At 55.0% G+C, this 18,402-nt stretch overlaps 1 protein-coding gene across 1 annotated transcript in view; it reads left to right on the forward strand.

Annotated features, from left to right (window-relative positions):
• Iqgap3 (IQ motif containing GTPase activating protein 3) overlaps positions 1-17,960 on the forward strand; it is a 38,645-nt gene extending 20,685 nt beyond the window's left edge. The window contains exons 20-38 of the mRNA XM_046421943.2: positions 1,995-2,078; positions 2,236-2,307; positions 2,408-2,477; positions 4,296-4,504; positions 5,872-6,024; positions 6,236-6,399; positions 7,135-7,359; positions 8,304-8,444; positions 9,751-9,835; positions 10,240-10,472; positions 10,792-10,924; positions 11,049-11,151; positions 11,744-11,870; positions 13,558-13,645; positions 14,426-14,638; positions 15,094-15,260; positions 15,501-15,602; positions 16,072-16,180; positions 16,795-17,960. Of these exons, the coding sequence (XP_046277899.1) occupies positions 1,995-2,078; positions 2,236-2,307; positions 2,408-2,477; positions 4,296-4,504; positions 5,872-6,024; positions 6,236-6,399; positions 7,135-7,359; positions 8,304-8,444; positions 9,751-9,835; positions 10,240-10,472; positions 10,792-10,924; positions 11,049-11,151; positions 11,744-11,870; positions 13,558-13,645; positions 14,426-14,638; positions 15,094-15,260; positions 15,501-15,602; positions 16,072-16,180; positions 16,795-16,908 (2,592 nt within the window). The 3' untranslated portion in view covers positions 16,909-17,960. The remainder of the gene's footprint in view (positions 1-1,994; positions 2,079-2,235; positions 2,308-2,407; positions 2,478-4,295; positions 4,505-5,871; positions 6,025-6,235; positions 6,400-7,134; positions 7,360-8,303; positions 8,445-9,750; positions 9,836-10,239; positions 10,473-10,791; positions 10,925-11,048; positions 11,152-11,743; positions 11,871-13,557; positions 13,646-14,425; positions 14,639-15,093; positions 15,261-15,500; positions 15,603-16,071; positions 16,181-16,794) is intronic.
• The last annotated feature ends 442 nt before the right edge of the window (positions 17,961-18,402 follow it).

Below are 18,402 nucleotides of genomic sequence, written 5' to 3' on the forward strand. Positions count from 1 at the left end.
TGGGGTCCTGGATCAGAGAGGTAGCTGAGACCCTCAGGCCACTTGCCCTCCAGCCTCAAAGATGAGACTGACTGGGCATGCTGAGATTTCAGTCTTTCCTGAAACCTCTGATCCAGCTGGAACCCCAACCAGGGTTCTGAATTCTGACTAGTCCAGATTAGGAAGCGTGTATCTTTTGGTCGTTTTTGGTCATTCATTTTGTGGTGCTGGGAATCCAACTTGGGGCCTGGCTTATGTGAGGCAGATTCTCTGCTACTGAGCCATGCCCCAGCCCGGGAGGCAGATTATTAAAGAAGCGCTTTGTCGGGGCTGGGTAGGGACTGAGCAGAGAGAGAAACCCTCTGGTGCCAAGTATGGTGGCACACTCCTGAAATCCCAGCAACTTGGAAGGCCGAAGCAGGAAGGTTGCAAGTTCGAGGCCAGCCTTAGCAATTTAGTGAGACCCTGTCTCCAAATTAAAAAAGAAAAAGGCTGGGTGCAGTGGTGCACACCTATAATCCCAACGATGCAGGAGAATGAGGCAGAGGATCACAAGTTCAAGACCAGCCTCAGCAACTTAGCAAGACCCTGTTTAAAATAAAAAATAAAAGGGGCTGGGGATGTAGCTCAGAGGTTAAGTGCCCCTGAATTCAATCTTTAGTACCAAAAAGAAAAAAATAAAAGGAAAGCGAGAAGAGCCCTCTGCCTTTCCCTACAGTGCTTTCCACTGGGTACATCAGCAGAGGCTGAAGTGGGAGGGGAGTACAGAGGGCAGGCATGGGTTTGCTGGCCTCTGGGCTCCAGCATGGACAGCTGGTGTATGGGCCAGGCTGCCTCTTTTTCATCCTAGCTTAACAGGGACTGAGTAAGCCTGAGGAAGAAACCTATCCAGGAGAAGTGGCTTTAGGCAGGATGGGGGACAACTGGGTGAAGCCACAGCAATGTCAGTGGTAGAGGACCACCTAGGCTTGCACGCTGGGAAATGCTCGGCACTGGCCTAAAAGACGGGAAGAATTTCAGTGTGTAGAGGTAGAGCTGGGGCTGAGGGTGGGCACAAATAAAGGTTCAAGGCCAGAACCTCATAAGGCATGAAATGCCTGCTGTGGCCGGCATCCTTAAGATGGTCGAAGACCAGTGGAAAGTCAGATGGGGAGTGGGGCCAGAGGGTCGGGAACTTGTGTCCAAGTGCTATCCAAGTGGTACTTCAGAAAGGTTGATCTCATCCAAGCCTGGGGTGAGAGGAAGAGGTTCCTGGGAAAGACTGAAACAGGAGGGCTGTGAGGTTTGCATTTGAGAGAAGAGATGGGGTGTGGCTTGGGGAGGGGTTGGTCAGGTAGACCCTTTGCAGCAGACCAGCCCCGGAGAGGCCAACAGACTGACAGCTATTCAGGAACCTTGGCAGGAAGATCTGCTGAGAGCTGGGGTCAACTGTTGGATGGTGTCATTATAGAGAAAAGTGTGACTTATCAGAATAATAGGAACCTGCTGCCCAGGTGGCCACTGGCGGAGATGGACACACGGCTCTGTGCCTGTACGCGCTTCCCATCCGCAGCTGCATGTTGCTCCAGAATGTTCTCTACCCACTTTCTGTGCGTGTGAGGGAGGTGGAGTGTGTGATAGGGTGTGGGTGGTCTGCATATGGGTGTCTTGAGTGTATTTTGGGGGGATATGGTAGATGCTTTGGTGAAGTTGGTGAGTAGGTGTTTGCTCTATTAATATCTCTTAGGCCTGTTTCTTGCTTGAGTTTCCATGAGGGGGTGTTAGTGTGGAGGGGTGGTGTCTGTGTGTCTGCGTCTGTGTCCTCTGGGGCCAGGGAGTGTGCAGGAGACATGGTTGGCTACGTGTAACCATTCAGTCTTCCCCATAAAGTGGGAAGTTCTTTGATAACAGGACCAGTTTCTCTTCCTCCCTTTCTCCCCACCCTCTCAGCAAACCCTAGGACAGGCTATTCCTGCAGGTCTCTTGAGCCAGAGGACACCTGCTGTGGTTACCTCCTTTTCTCTCCTGCTCTGCAGGCTCACTGGCGGGGTTATAGACAGCGCAAAATTTACCTGCAACAGTTGCAGTATTTTAAAGCAAACCTGGATGCCATAATCAAGGTAGGTATCGTGGCTTGGTGGGTTTCTGAATTTTGAGGGACGCTCTGAGAACAATTCTGTAGTCCTTTCACAACCCTGTGACCTCTGGAGTTGGCTGGGTTGGCCTGGTCTGTGATGGGTCTCTGGCCTTGTGCTCTGAGGCAGCGTCTCCTCCCAGATCCAGGCCTGGGCCCGGATGTGTGCAGCTCGGAGGCAATACCTGAGGCGCCTGCGCTACTTCCAGAAGAATGTGAGTGTCACCCTGGTCCCCTGGCCCCTAGTCCAACCTTTGCCCATGAGACCAGAGCAAGGACAGCCAGCCACCTTGTTGCCGTCTGTGTTCACGGCAGGTTGACTCCGTTGTGAAGATCCAGGCATTTTTCCGAGCCAGGAAAGCCCGGGATGACTACAGGATGTTGGGTGAGCTGCCTGACCTACCCTTCCCCTCTTCATGGGGACATAAGACCCCAGAGCCAGGCAGGTCTAGGTGGTCCTTCTTGGGGTGCACAGCAGTTAGGGGACAGGCATTCACAAGTTGCCCGTGCGGGAGTGTGGAGCGGGGGTGGTGACCCAGTGGCAGCCCGTTGCAGGCAAAGGGCCCCTCGCCAGGTCCTCTCTGCTTCCGGCGTATCTACCACAGCAGACCAGAACGACGAGATTCCCCTCCTCTCCCTGGGGCTCCCACCTTCTCCAACTCTGTCGCTTCCCTGGCCCGTGACTCTGCCACCTCACTTTGTGGCCCCCACACACGAGGCCTTGGCAAGGCGGGCAGTCTTTGTACCACGCAGGGGAACTTGGAAAGCACTGGAGGGGGCGCCATCTTCCTGCCCTTTATTTCCCAAGAACACCCTTCTCTGCTGCTCTTGGCCCCCGCCCTCAAATCCAGAAGCCTAGCCTTGAGGTGCCTTTCTTTTCTGTGGAATTGACTAGTGTCATCTCCGTGTTTACCTCTGGTCCCGCAGCCCCCTGCCTCTCTGGGCTGGAGGCTACGCACTCTTGGGCTTCAGGTTGAACGTGCCATCTCGAGTCCCCTCCGTCACTCCTCAGTCCTCCTTCCCCCTTCCTGCCCTTCAGGGGCCTCGGGCATCTCCAGGGCAGCCAGCTTCCTTCCCTGCCCACCTCTCCCAGCCTGGCTGTTGCACTGACACAAGACCATCCTTTATCTTTTCAGTTCTTGATTTTTCTAGAAAAATTTGTTTTTCCCAGTCTTGTTTCCCAACTTCTTCAGCCCCCAGACTCTGCCCAGAGCTCTGCCATTTGCTAGTTGTGTGGCTCGGGCAAGTTACCTAACCTCTTTATTGCCTCAGTTTCCTCCTTTACACGGTAGAGATGGTGACACCCATCTCGTAGGGTCATCAGTAAGATGGATGGTTATGGTGTCTGGACCACGTGGAGTGATTTTAAAACACTTAGAACAGCGTGGCGCACCCCTGTAATCCCAGCAACTCGGGAGGCTGAGGCAGGAGAATCATGAGTTCAAAGCCAGCCTCAGCAATTTAGTGAGGCCCTAAGCAACTCAGTGAGACCCTGCCTCTAATAAAATATAAAGGGGTGGGGATGTTAAGGTCTGGCTCCATGGTTAAGCTCCCCTGGGTTCAATCCCCAGTACCCCTCCACCACCACCCCCTCAAAAAAAGAGAAGAAAAACCAAAGCCCTTGTCATGACGTCCATCCTATAGTGAACGTTGTGTGCACTGGTGGCTTGGCGGCTCAGAGGCTGCTGCTTCCTCTTCTTCCTCTTCTGTTGCTCTTCCTCTCCTCCCACCTTTTCTCTGTCTTTCTCTGACCTCCCCGTATTATGGAACACGTCAATCGCCCCATCTCTCGGGCTCCCCTGCATGCACAGACCCTCCCCACAAGAGCTCTGTGCCAGGCAGCGGGGCCAAGAGGAGGCTGGTCAGTGCGAGGAGAAGCAGCTGAACCCAGTGAGAGAGGGGGGTGGACGGGAGGAGGCCTCCAAGGAAACCCGGAGGGAGCTGGGCTCTGGCTGTGGTGTGTGGCAGGTCACCTACAGAGGGCAGGGAGCACATCAGGGCAGAACAGCTCCCTGTCCACCCCAACTGTAAGACCAGGAGCCCAGGGACAGGCCTGGCCGGGAGACAGAGCCAGTTAGAGCAGGTCTGAAGTTCAGGGCCTGTGGCCTCGAGCAGAGGTCAACAGAGGGGCCTGAGGGCGAGCTGACTGGAATGGAGAGAGGCTGGGGGAGGCCTCTGACCCCACACCTCCGCCCTCCGGCAGTGCACGCAGCCCACCCCCCCCTCAGTGTGGTGCGCAGGTTTGCCCACCTCCTCAACCAAAGCCAGCAGGACTTCTCAGCCGAGGCCGAGCTGCTGAAGCTGCAGGAAGAGGTGGTCAGAAAGATCCGCTCCAATCAGCAGCTGGAGCAGGACCTCAACCTCATGGACATCAAGATCGGCCTGCTGGTCAAGAACCGGATCACCCTACAGGTGAGGGGCCCTCAGCCACACCCCACCGCCAAATCCAGCTGCCTCTGGGGAGGGCACGTTGGCCAGTCTCTGGTTGCTGATGAAATCTTTTCAAAATGTGTGGATTTTTTCATTAAAGCCTGAGTCCTGTTCCAGTGGTCCTCTGGCCTTGCAGTGAGCCATTGGCTGGGGATGTGGGCAAGAACAGGGGAGGTGGAATTGGAATGTCCGGCTCTGCTGCCTGCTAGTGAAGAGCTGTGGGTGGTCATTTCACCTCTAAGCCTGTTTCCTGTTTAGGAAACTGAAATAATAAGAGTGTTTACCCGTCCCACCCTCAGGCCACATGTGAAGGTAAATATGGAAACTTCTTAAACTGTTAACGGATATACAAACATGCAGTGAGAAGATGGTAGTGACATTGTGATATTGCCCTCAAATTTGCATAACAGTCTAATACGAAATAATAGCAAACTGGGCACAGTGGCACACACTGGTAACCCCAACCACTAGGGAAACCGAGGCAAGAGGATTGCAAGTTTGAGGCCAGCCCTGGGAAACTTTGGAGACACCCTGCCTCAAAATAAAAAACAAAAAAGGGGGCCAGGTGCAGTGGTGCACACCTGTAACCCCAGTGGCTCAGGAGGCTGAAGCAAGAGTATCACAAGTTCAAAGCCAGCCTCAGCAACGTACGTAGCAAGGCCCCAAGCAACTTAGTGAGACCCTGTTTCAAAATAAAAGATAAAAAATATAAAGGGCTGGGGATGTGACTCAGTGGTTAACAGCCCTGGCTTCAATCCCCAGTACCAAATCAACAATAATAATAAGTAATTAAAAATAAATAAATAGGCTGGGCTGGGGTTCAGTGGTGGAGCCCTTGCCTAGCATGTGGGAGGCACTGGGTTTGATTCTCAGCACTGCATATAAATAAATTTTTAAAATGACCATCGACAACTAAAAAAAAAATTAATTAATTGACTTAAGGTATTGTGTCCATCTACAACTAAAAAAAATTAATTAATAAATATACATAAATAAGGGCTGGGAATGTAGCTCAGTGGTAAAGTGTCCCTGGGTTCAATCCCCAGACTTGAAGGGGGGGAAAAAAAAGAAAGAGAGAAAGAATCACAAAACACAAGTAGATACAATGCCTCCAGCCTGGCAGCCGGGTCCTCTTTGGGGACTCACTCCTGTGAAAGCAGAGGTGCCAGATGGAGTCTGGGCAATAGGAGGGGCCCTCCCTCGCCCCAGAACCGCTGCTCTTTCCTGGCTCATGCCTGTTCCCTGAACAGCAGAGAGCCCTGGCCCGTCCAGGGCTGATTCTAGACCATATGTTCCTTGTGCCGTGCTGGCCTGGGCTGGTCGTATTGCCTGCTCTCCTGCGCCTGCAGGAAGTGGTCTCCCACTGCAAGAAGCTGACCAAGAAGAATAAGGAGCAGCTGTCAGATATGATGGTTCTGGACAAGCAGAAGGGATTAAAGTCGCTGAGCAAAGAGAAACGGCAGAAACTAGAAGCTTACCAGCACCTCTTCTACCTGCTCCAGGTGAGCAGAGGACTTTGGAAGGAGAAGTCTCTACCACCCCCTCAGGGCCCAAGACCTTTTCTGTGTCTTTTCCCCCTTGCAAGGTATCCTTTCCCATAATCCTAATGCCCTGTCCCTGGGGGAGAGACTGTCTGCTTCCTAAGAAGGTGAGACTACTTTCTCCAATCTGGGTGCCATTATCAGCCCTTCTTGTTTCCCCAACTGTTTGTAGACTCAACCCATCTACCTGGCCAAGCTGATCTTTCAGATGCCACAGAATAGGACCACCAAGTTCATGGAGGCAGTGATTTTCAGCTTGTACAATTACGCCTCCAACCGCCGGGAGGCCTACCTGCTGCTCCAGCTGTTCAAGACTGCGCTGCAGGAGGAAATCAAGTGGGTTCTCCAGATGCAGAGGAGGGGAAAGGGTGGGCTCAGAGGTGATGCCCCTGGGACTCCCTCACAAGGTGACGGCTCCGCTGGGCATGGTGGCGCACACCTGTAATCGCAGTATCTGGGAGGCTGAGGTAGGAGGATCATGAGTTCAAAGCCAGCCTCAGTAATTTAGTGAAGCCCTAAGCAACTCAAGGAGACCCTGTCTCTAAGTAAAATATAAAACAGGGCTGGGGATGTGGCTTGAGAGTCCCTGGGTTCAATCCTGGTACCAAAAAACCACACAAGATGATGGCTTGTTGAGGTGCAGGGTAGATTGGCAGCAGAAGCCCAGTCTTCTCTGCCTCCGTGGAAGGACTGTAGGGCATTTCCCGGTAGCACAGTGGGCGGACATGGGCTGACATATTAGCAAAAAGGATGAAACCGAGATAGCGGGACATTTCTTAAGATAAAGACACTATCTGGGCATGGTGGTGCATGCCTGTAATCCCAGTGACTCAAGAGGCCGAGGCAGGAGGATTGCAAGTTTGAGCAACTTAGTGAGACCCTATCTGGAAATAAAAAATAAAAAGGATGTAGCTTGGTGGTAAAACACCCCTGGGTTCAATCCCCAGCACCAAAAAAAAAAAAAAAGGGTCACCAGAGCAGGCTTCCAAGAACCAAAATCCCAAAAAGGAAAAGCAACTATCTGTCCTACACAGAGTCGGAGACCAGCTGCACTGATCTTTTGAACCACAGGTCAAAGGTGGAACGGCCCCAGGACATAGTGACAGGCAACCCAACGGTGGTGAGGCTGGTGGTGAGATTCTACCGAAATGAGCGGGGACAGAGCGCCCTGCGGGAGATCCTGGGCAAGGTTATCCAGGATGTGCTGGAGGACAAAGTGCTTAGCATCCACACAGACCCCGTCCACATTTACAAGAGCTGGATCAACCAGACTGAGGCCCAGACGGGGCAGCGCAGGTGAGCAGATGGGCAGAGGAGAGCTCTCTCTGATCAGCTTCAGTGGACCTCACTGGGGAAGCCTGGGTGTGTTTGAAGGTGACATACGGATGAGCATGCTGATTCATGCAAATATGACACCACCCCTATAGGAGTAAATAAGGTAGCCTTTCAGGCCCGCTCTGGTGATTGACACCGGTGGGCTCAACATAAAGTGGGCACACATGTCTATGCTAGTGTGCCTAATAGCTGTGGGAGTTAGGATGTAGACTTCTTATTGATAGGGGTTCATATGAATATTCAGATTTACAGATAAATAAGCGAATGAGAACATGGAAGTAATAGGTTATCCTTGTAGGTTGGGGGGCATTGCTCAATTTCACAGGTGCTAGGGAAATGGATCCAGTGAGGAGATCTGGCAATCCCAACGGCTGCTCTGGATGGCATAGGAGGCTATAAGTAAGGGAAATACAAGTCCCCAACTTTCCCTGTTGTCTGAAGTGCCAAAGACTATTTGATGGGGCCGGGTACAATGGCGCACACCTGTCATCCCAGCAACTTGGGAGGCTGAGGCAGGAGGATCTCAAGTTCAAGGCTAGCCTTAGCAACTTAGCAAGACCCTGTCTCAAAATAAAAAATAAAAAGGGCTGGGGATGTAGCTCAGTGGTAAAGTGCCCCTGACTTTAATCCCAAGTTCCATACACACACAGACACACCTCGATGGGCAGTCCCCTTATTTCCTCTGGTTCCCTTTAGGAGTCTTGACATAAATTCTAGGTTCTCCATTCCTTCCCACACTCTCCAGCCTCCCGTGGGTACGCTAACTCTTCCTCCCCTGCCACACAGTTCTGTAAACCTCCCCGAGTCCTTAGCAAGTCAGTGTGAAACCCTGGTGTGGGGAGAGAGATTGGGGGAGAGAGGCAGCAGGAAGGTGCTCCGGCTTTACCTGGTCTCTCTGCCCACAGCCGTCTCCCCTATGACGTCACCCCCGAGCAGGCCTTGAGCCACCCCGAGGTCCAGAGAAGGCTGGACATCTCCCTGCGCAACCTCCTTGCCGTGACTGACAAGTTCCTCGTAGCCATCGTTTCTTCTGTGGACCAAATTCCGTAAGTAGAACTGCTGTGCCACAGGCTGGGCACTGGATGCCCAGAGCAGCCATCAGGGGAGGGCAGAACTGGACGACAGCCCGAGGGAGGAAGCCAGAGAGGGGAGTGAGGCTGGAGGTGCCCGAGCGGGCTGGGAGCCACTGCCAGGGTGGAATTCAGCGGCGGGTCTGTCCCATTGGAGGTCACGGGAGCCAGAGCAGGGAACCTGAGATGATGATGGGGACATTACTGTCTGAGCAAATGGGGATCAAATGGAACTCTTTGATCCACAAAGTCAAACAGAAGAAATACTTCGAAACAGTAAAGCACCTTATAGTTTTTCCCTTCTTACAATTTAGTCAATAAAAGCTTTTGAAAGTCGTCTGACTAGAGCTGAGTATGGTGTTGCACATTTGTAATCCTAGCCGCTTGGGAGGCTGAGGCAGGAGGATCTTGAGTTCAGAGCCAGCCTCAGCAACTAAGCAAGGCCCTAAGCAACTCAACAAGACCCTGTCTCTAAAAATATATATATATTAAGAATGGGTAGGGTTGTTGCCCCTGGGTTCAATCCCCAGTACCAAAAAATTTTAAAAAATTAAATTAAATTAAAATAAGCTAGAAAGGACAAGAGTGGTCATTGCCACTTTCCAGACCAGAGAACACACCCTCAGAGGGAAAGGAAAGAGCCTGAAGTCTCCGGCTGGTGAGCAGTCGGACTGGAGTGTCCACTCCCGTTCATTGACCTCCTTGGGCAGGCCCTGCCCTGGCCCAGACAGGCCTCTCACAGCTCCTAAGATCCCTGACAAGATTGGCTGCCTCTGGGGCTGGGTCGTGGCTCAGTGGTAGAGCACTCGCCTAGCACGCGTGAGGCACTGGGTTCGATTCTCAGCACCGCGTATAAATAAATGAATAAAATAAAGGTCCGTCAACAACTAAAAAAAATATATATTTAAAAAAATAGAGCCTCCTGGGTTGTCTTGGGACAGTGTTGTGTCTATGAATGCCAGATACCCGAGAGGTAGGTCAAAGCCTCCCTGGGGAAGGCAGGGGATAGGTGACCTGGGTATTCTGAGAGGAGCCGGGAGTCTCAAAGAAGAGACTCTGCAGCCGTGTTGGAGGCAGCGGGAGAGCTTTAGGAGATGACCAGGCCCTGTCTCTGACAAGGCTCAGAGGTGTTGGAGGATGGCCGCAGGGGCCTGCCTATGGAAGTGGAGGGACGGGGACTGGGCTCAGCTTTGGTGAGGCTGGGAAGGCAGAAGCGGCCAGACAGCCAGGCCACGCTGTGGCTAGGGATGGCAGAACCAGCAGACCTCCTGCTTTTCCCCAGCTACGGGATGCGGTATGTGGCCAAAGTTCTGAAGACAACCCTGGCGGAGAAGTTCCCCGATGCCACAGAGACTGAGGTCTATAAGGCAAGTGTCGTCTCCCCCTCCCCCTCCTGAGCCCTGCTGGCGCCGTACTCCCCAGACAGGCAAAGGGACAGAGAACCCTGTGCTGTAAAATCTAAGGAGGAAATATGCTCCCCCCTGTGAACCGAGCCTCACCCATCAGCAGGGCTTCCCACGACAGAAAGGAACCCAGAAAGGAACCCGGGCCTGGGTGGCTTCTTGGGAGACGTGGGTTCTAGACACGCCTCCTGCTCAAGTTTGATGCATGACCTTGAGCAAATTGCCCACCTGCTCTGGGTCTGGTTTCTTCTCTGCCGAGTAAGGGTTTGGCCCAAGTGGTCCCTTCTAGCTACGAGAGCTGGGAATATAGAGGTGTAGCTGTGAGGGTGGCCTCTGGGCGTTTCTGGGAAAGTGTCCTCTGCCCTTAGGTGGTGGGGAACCTGCTGTACTACCGCTTCCTGAACCCCGCTGTGGTGGCTCCTGACGCTTTTGACATCGTGGCCCTGGCAGCGGGCGGTGCCCTGGCCGCCCCCCAGCGCCATGCGCTGGGGGCCATAGCCCAGCTCCTGCAGCACGCGGCGGCTGGCAAGGCCTTCTCTGGGGAGAGCCGGCACCTGCAGGTGCTGAATGACTACCTGGAGGAGACACACCTCAAGTTCAGGTCTGGGCCTGGCATCCCGTTGCTCTCTGTCCTTTCTCCCCATTCCCACGGTCCGTGGCCCACTTCTCCCCTGTGGTGAGCAGGCGGGGGCCAGGCGGGGGCCAGGCGGGGGGAGGACTGCCCAGGGGAGAGGGGAGGGCTATGTTAGAAGAGGTTGGTTTGAGTGGGACACTGGGACAGAGCCAGGACAGGAGCTGAGACTGGAGAGTCAGAAGTGGCCCCAGCAGTCGCTAGAGAGGGTCAGGGAAGGAATGACAGGGACAGAACACGGTGGGGAGGCCAGCCCTCCCCATCTCACTTGCCCTTTCTCTGGGGACAGGAAGTTCATCTGCAGAGCCTGCCAGGTGCCAGAGCCAGAGGAGCGCTTTGCGATGGATGAGTACTCAGACATGGTGGCCGTGGCCAAGCCCATGGTGTACATCACAGTCGGGGAGCTGGTCAACACGCACAGGGTGAGGGGCCGGGACTGAAGGACACCGGTAGGTGGGGAGGGGTTGGAAGCCCACGGTGGGCAGGCTGGTCCCAGAAGGAAGGCCTTGCTGGGTCCCTGCAGCTTCTGTCCTTCCTCTGCCGCAGCTGCTGCTGGAGCACCAGGACTGGGTCGCTCCTGACCACCAGGACCCCCTGCACCAGCTCCTAGAGGACCTTGGGGAGCTGCCCACCATCCCTGACCTCATCGGTGCGTGCCCCCCTTGGCAGCTGGGACCTACCAAGAAGGAGGGACAGGAAGGGGCAGTGGGAGGGCACGTGGGCATGTCTGCTCAGCCTGGGGTGCGTGCCAGCAGCTGGTGATGTCTCCCTCCCTCGCCTCCCTGTCCTGAGGTGGACACAGGCCTGCAGACTGACCTGGAGAGAGTGGACAGATCCCAGAGGGACCCACTCCCATTATGTCGATGGCCAGTTCAGTCATGTGCAAGAGACGTGGAGGGACAGGGCCTCTCTGTGGGTGTCAGAAGATTTCTCTGATAAGGAGGAATTTCAGGCTGAGGAGTGAGAGGAGGACATTTCCAAGGGTAGAGGACGGAACGAAGGGGTTGGGGGAGAGCAGGGGCACCAGGCTGTGGGGGGGACAGCCCAGCCCCTGCTCTGGCCCCCAGGGCTGAGGTGTGGGGAGCATCACCAGCAATGCAAGGTCCTTCCGTGGCGCTCAGGTCGAGGGTATTGTGTGGAACCATGGGGCAGCCCGGGAAGGGCTCCTGGGAGAGGGTGTGGGGAGCCCGGTGCTGGGACCCCATCTGAGCACTGTCCCTCTTGATCCTCAATCCACCCAGGGGAGAACATAGCTGCAGATGGGCACGTGGATCTGAGCAAGCTCGAAGTGTCCCTGACACTCGCCAACAAATTTGAAGGGCTTGAGGCAGAGGCTGACGACACCAAAGCCCAGAGCCTGCTTCTAAGGTGGGTGTGGTGGCCCCTGCCCCCCCGGAGACCCTCCCTGGCCTTGTGCCCCATACTGTGGTTCCACTTTCCTGTTGGCCCCTTAGCCTGTTGGAGGTGCTCCCTGAAGCTCAGCTTGAACTCCCCTTGCTTCCGTCTCAGCCCTCTGCCACCTTAACTTCCTGCTCGGGTTATAGCTGAAGAAAAGGACAGTTCAGAAATGGGCGACAGCCAAGCCTGTCACCCCAGCTGCTCGGGAGGCTGAGGCAGGAGGATCTTAAGTCCAAGTTCAGCCTGAATAACTTACCAAGCTCTTGTCTCAAAAAGAAAATTAAAAGAGAGAGAAAGAAAAGAAAATATAATAAATCAGTCCTTGGTAGAGCGCCTGCTAGTTTACACAAAGCCCTGGGTTTGATCTCCAGCACCACACACACAAAAAAAGGGAAAAAGAAAGGTTTAAGCAAATCCTATAAATTTAAATAAGACATTGCCTTAGTTGGGAAAGGTGGAGCATGCCTGTAATCATAGTGGCCTGGAGGATCACAAGTTCAAAGCCAGCCTCAGAACTTAGTGAGGCTCTACGCAACTTAGGGAGACTCTGTCTCAAAGTAAAAAATAAAAAGGGCTGGAGATGTGGCTCAGTGTTAAGCACCCTTGGGTTCAATCTCTGATACAAAAAAAAAAAAAAGACCATGACTTAAAATAAAGAAAGGGTTGGGGAAATAGAATGCCCCTAGGTTCAATCTCCAGTACCCGCCTCCAACCCCCCGCAAAAAAAAAAAAAAAAAAAGATATGGACAACAAGCAGAGTTCAAATGTTGTGCTATCTATACAATTTTTGTAATAAGAAAATTTTTTGTGTGTGGTACTGGGGATTAAATCCAGGGATACTCTACCACTTAGCTACATCCCCAGCCCTTTTTATTTTGAGTCAGGGTTTCACTAAGTTGCTGAGGCTGGCCTTGAACTTGTGATTTGCCTGCCTTAGCCTCCTGAGTTGCTGGGATTGCAGGCAGGCCCCGCCGTGCCCAGCCAAATTCTTTTTAATGTCAGCGTTTAGGACAAGCTATGGGTGGTGGTTTCCCTCTTCATAGCTAAGGCAAGGAACTCAGTAGGTACGAGTCTCCTCCAAAGTCCCACAGGCCGTGGGTGAGGGAGCTCACGTTCTCATTCCCATTCCTGTGATAATAAGGACGGGGCGTGGGGCTTTTCTTCTTCACCCCACTTCTGCAAGAGTAAGGCAGGACCCCAGCAGGACTGGGCCGGTTACCTGGGCAGAAGAGGAACCAGGCAACCAGATAGTCTCCTGGCCAACGAGGCAGCCGCTTCCATTCACTTATTTGCTCAGTAAACGAGCCAGCAAGGCCTGTGCTTGGTCCTCATCAGAGCGCATAGTAGGGTGGGCTGGGGAGAACACAGCCACCAGGAGAAGGGGGTTCCAGGTACTCTGAGAGCGCTGCAGAAAGGACACCAGGGCTGCGAGGAGGACGTGTCCCTCAGCCGAAGGACTCTGAGGAAGACACTCTGAGGGAGAGGTGTCCTTGGCCACACCCCTCCCCCCCCCCCCAGCCCTCACTCTCTCCTTACCCCCGAGGGCCCCAGACAGCCATGATATGGGGCAGGGTACGCCCACCCTCTGGTTTCTGCCACTCGTGTCCAGACCCTGTCCTGCCTCTCCACTCCCTTCCACCACTCCTTCCCTCCACAGCACCAAGCAGATGTTGGCCGATATCATACAGTTCCACCCTGGGGACTCCCTCAAAGAGATCCTGTCCCTCTCGGCTACCGGAGAGCAGGTGAGTGGCCAGGTGACCAGGCCAGCCCACCCACAGCTTCTGCCTCATTTACCCACCTCACTCCCTCTGCGCTGCTGGTGCGAATGGCTGGCTAAAACAGGTGCCCGGCCTGCCCGTGACGAGGGCTCCGAGGGCCAAGCATCTGCCCTCCACCCTGAGCAGGCTGAGGAGCCGCCTTGCCTCAGGGTGCCTCAGGTTTCAGGGTGGTGGAGGCCATGTCCCTCCCACTCCCCCCGCTGAAATGAGCTTTCCTGTGGGGGTCTGCTGTGCTGGGGCTGCAGGGGGCATTCCAAGAGGTACTTGGAAGAGTGCAGAAGGGTTTCGCTCCCCAAATGACGGCTGCAGGCAGGAGAAGGTGGGAAGTGGGTGGGGGCTGGGACCAGCTGGAGTAAAGACGAAGCCGGGCTCCCCAGACGAAAGGGGGTGATGGCAGTAGAGGCAGGTCCTCAAGTAGAACAGGGAGGGAGGTGCCCCCACACCTGAGCGGCACAGAGCTCCATGGTTGGGAAGTCACAGCCATGGCCATCCAGATGTTTTATGCTGCAGCCTCTGTCTGGTTCTCCTGGGGGCCCCTCTGTCCTGTGGCAGTCCACGAGGCCTGTCCGTGTGTCACACCAAGTGTCAGGATGTCACACCCTGATGTTTTCCTGCTAGGCCCTTTCCCACCACTGTTCCCCCCAGAAGCTAGGCTCTAGGGGTGCTTTCCCTGGGTTGCTGGGGTCCCCGGCCTGTCCTAGTGTGGGGGAAGAATGGCGCCCCATCCAGCATCTCTGCCCCTAGGAAGCAGCCCACAAGCGTCTCATGTGCCGGCGCCAGGCCTGTGAAGCCCAGACCCCCGAGGCTCTACGTCGACACCGCTCCTTCACGGCTCACTCCCTCCTGCCCCTGGCAGAGAAGCAGCGGCGTGTCCTGCGGAATCTGCGTAGACTAGAGGGCCTGGGGCTGGTCAGTGCCAGCGATGGCTATCAGGGACTGGTGGATGAGCTGGCAAAGGTAATGACCTGGGTCTGAGTTCTGGATATCTGCACGCAGGCACCTGTGTATGTGCGTTCGAATGCTTGCACACACCTGTACCAGGTATCTGCACACCAACATGAGGGGTCCATGGGCAGGCCTTCCCTGGTGAATGCTACCCAAAATTGTCACCTGCCAGAGGAAGGACAGGGTTCTTTTCAAAGAAAACATCCTAAATTTAGCCAGGGAAGGGGATGTTCTTACAGTTCTTTTGCTAAAAAATGAGGGGCCTAGAAACCAGTCAGAGTCGCATATGCCTTAAGGGCCTGGGATGGCATCCTCGAGATTGTCCTCCTAGGAAAAACAGCTGGAAATCTGCCTCTTCCTGCTCTTCCTAACATCCTCCCAGTGAGTGTTTCACAGCCTGTGTCAGGCCCCAGGGCTGTCCAGCCAGGAAGGGCCAGCTGACCCCCTCCCTCGGTCCCAAACTCCAGGACATCCGCAACCAGCGCAGGCACCGGCAGCGGCGGAAGGCAGAGCTGGTGAAGCTTCGGGCCACGTTCCAGGCCCTGAGCACGAAGACGGCCTTCTACGAGGAGCAGGGCGACTACTACAGCCAGTACATCCGGGCCTGCCTGGACCACCTGGCCCCCAGCAACAAGTAGGTGCTGCCGTCCTGCACTTGGAAGTTACTTGTGACCGCTACCCTGCCCACGCCCCCCTCTGCCCCTGTCTCCCGGTTTGGAGCTGGGAATCTCAGCACAGCAGTCCCCTCCTTTGTCTCCCACCCTGAGTGAGGCACCTTCCTCGGGCCTCGTTTCCTTCCTGCATCCCGGGGAACAAGGGTCCGTGGTGCTGGAGAGCTTGTTGGATGTGTTCTTTGGGTCCTTCTTTTCATCAGGAGCTCCAGGAAGGGGAAGAAGCAGCCGTCTCTTCATTACACTGCTGCCCAGCTCCTGGAGAAGGGCGTCCTGGTGGAAATCGAAGATCTCCCCACCTCTCAGTATGTGTGTTTGGAAGGCAGGATGTCAGCCCTTCCTGTCCCCTGTTGGGGACGGCTCTGGGCAGGGCACAGGGTAGCAGGGAAGAAGGAGCGTGGTCCCTGCCTTGAAGGAGCCACTCGCGTGATGGTGCAGGCAGGGCACCCCAGAGAGTCGAGGACCGTGAACATGGTGCAGGACGGTTCTGGATGGACTCGGGGTGCTGGGAATGGTTCCAGAAGTGAGGCCACCAGGCAGGATCAGCAGGACAGATACCCTGTGAGCAGATGCAGAACTGGGAGAAGACAGAGCTGCCCCCAGCCCACCCGGCCCCTTCTCCACCCTCCCCCCACTCCACCCACCCAGGGAGACAGACGGGAAGACTGGGCTCTGGATGTCGCACACTGTCACCCAGGAAGAGAAGCAGTAAGAGCCAGGTTGTAGCTCTGGAAAGAGGCCATGGGTCCCTGTTTTGAATTCTGTTCCCGACAGCTTCAGAAATGTCATCTTTGACATCACCCCTGGCGATGAGGCAGGAATGTTTGAAGTCAACGCCAAGTTCCTAGGTGTGGACATGGAACGATTCCAGCTTCACTATCAGGTGAGGGGATACTCCATGACCCTCAGGACACCCAGTGGTGGGCTTTAGGTGCTGGCCTCAAGAGGATGGCCCCCCGACTTCCCTAGGCCTCATGACTTCAGCTTGGCCCTCCACCCGATCAGCGGGAGGTCCACTGCCCTGACACAGACCCCAGCACTACCCACCGGGGACAGTGGAGTGGCTGGTGGTGTCAGAAGCAAGTTTAGTGTCGGAAGCCCTATCACATGTACCTCATTTAGTCCCCTCCGCTGCTCTGAGGCGTCATCCCTGGTTTACAGTCCCTGGGGCTCAAAGGTCAAGAAGCCAGCCTAAGTCAGAGCCGGTGTTCAGGGAAACGGGTTTTAAATCCAGATCTTTGTGCTCTGCCGTTTTGCCTTTTGAGTGAAAAGACTGATTTCAAGCCCCCACTCTGCCGTGTTGCTGCTTTGCCCAGTGACCGCACCCCTCTCAGCCTTGGCCGCCTTGTTTGTGAAGTGGGTTTTCAGGGCCCTGTCTCAGTGGCATTCAGCCAGTGCCACCTGTGGCGAGGGAAGGCTCCCGCAGTTGGTAGTTGGAGGCTGCCTGGGTCGCAGCCAGAAGCCCTTAGCCGCCCTGCCCTGCCTGCTGCTTCCTAGGACCTCCTGCAGCTCCAGTATGAGGGTGTGGCTGTCATGAAGCTCTTCAACAAGGCCAAGGTCAATGTCAACCTTCTCATCTTCCTCCTCAACAAGAAGTTCCTGCGGAAGTGATGGAGGCAGTGGTGCCACGCCAGACGCCCTCTCCTTGCTGGACGTCCTTCCTTGACACTAACCTGCTACGGTCCCCGCAGACATGCCCAGAGTCAGGACCGGGCAAGGCTCAGGGACTCTCCCCCTAGTCCCGTTGCCAGAGTCCGCCTCCCTGGCCACACAGTATTGCTTCTTATGGCGTAAGTGGGCCTGGCCTCTGGGTCTGGCTGCGTGGCTCTTACCACACAGGACCCACCCGTGACCCAGCCAGCAGGGGATGAACCTAGGGCTTCCATCTTTCCTAGGAAGGCTGCTGCTCTTGGGTCTGCCACTGCCTCCCAGGGTCACCCCAATATTACAAGCACTGCCCCAGCAGCCTGATTTCCCCTCTCCCTGCCTTCTCTCTGCAGACCCTCAAAGCCTGGGCCGGGCTCCATACCCTGCCTCCCACTCCATCATCAGGGGGTGGTCCTGCCCTAGCCTGGCCACGCTGCGGCTCAACACCACAGCACACGTTCCGACCCCTCGCCCACACCCCCGCAGGGACCAGGGAATGCAGTGTTTATGGGTGCCCATGTGGCACCGTTGTCCTCTGGGACAGGATGGGCAAGGTGGCCTTCCATGACCCTCAAGCCTCGCCGTGCTTATGGTCTGTTTATATGTGGGTCCCGGGGGTATTTATTTTCTCTCCCATCCTTCTGCTCCAAGCCAGTGTACAGCCTTAATCATGATTTTAATTCTTTCATCTTCTTGAGCTCAAAGAAAGAGTTCTCATTTGCCCTGTTCAAACTAATATCCATGCTGGTCTTTCTACCTGGTGTTGCAGTCACCTTGGGTCAGGGCAGTAGGGTTCCTGCTGGTGTTTAAAATCTCGTTATCTCAGCGTCCTACGGTACAAAGAGCCGTCTCACTTTTCCCTCCCACCCTCAGGACTCTTATGCCTTACAGCTGTCTCCTCAGGTTCTACAGATCTGCAGGCTCACTCTGCCACTCTCTGTCCACCCCACCTCTCCCAACTTCCTGTCCCTGTTGCCCTTCTGATTTCTTCTTAATAAAAGCAGCTGTCAGCCTCACATCTGTTGTTAACCCCTTATTTCATTTCCTGCAGAGTAGGCCTCAAGTTCTGGGCTCCGCTCCCCCAGCCCCCTGCCTGCCTCGGGTGTGGACCCCCTCTGCCTGCCTGAGCTCGCAAAGGCTTAATGAGATGTGGCACTTGTCCCTCTCTTCCCTCCCCCCGGGGACAAAGAAGAGGAAGGAATGCTTAGGTTTCGATTCTGTGTTTTTGGCCACTCAGAAGACTAAAGCTCAGAGAAGAAACCGGCCCAGGCTCTTCCCACACACTGTGCCCACAGTTCCAGCAGGTCCCTTTCCCGGGCCTTGAGTGACAATACCAAAGGTGCCTGAGCCACACTCTTTGGGTACTGCAGGTCCTATGCTGTGACCAAGATCCCCTTTCTGCTGGAAAAGCGCCCTTTCTGTCTCCCCTGTATTCGGGAAGCAAGGAGGGGCCCACAC

The sequence above is a fragment of the Marmota monax genome, unplaced genomic scaffold (genome assembly GCF_021218885.2).
Source record: "Marmota monax isolate L192 unplaced genomic scaffold, Marmota_monax_Labrador192_F-V1.1 WCK01_AAM20220418_F8-fsc00108, whole genome shotgun sequence".
Lineage (NCBI taxonomy): Eukaryota > Metazoa > Chordata > Mammalia > Rodentia > Sciuridae > Marmota > Marmota monax.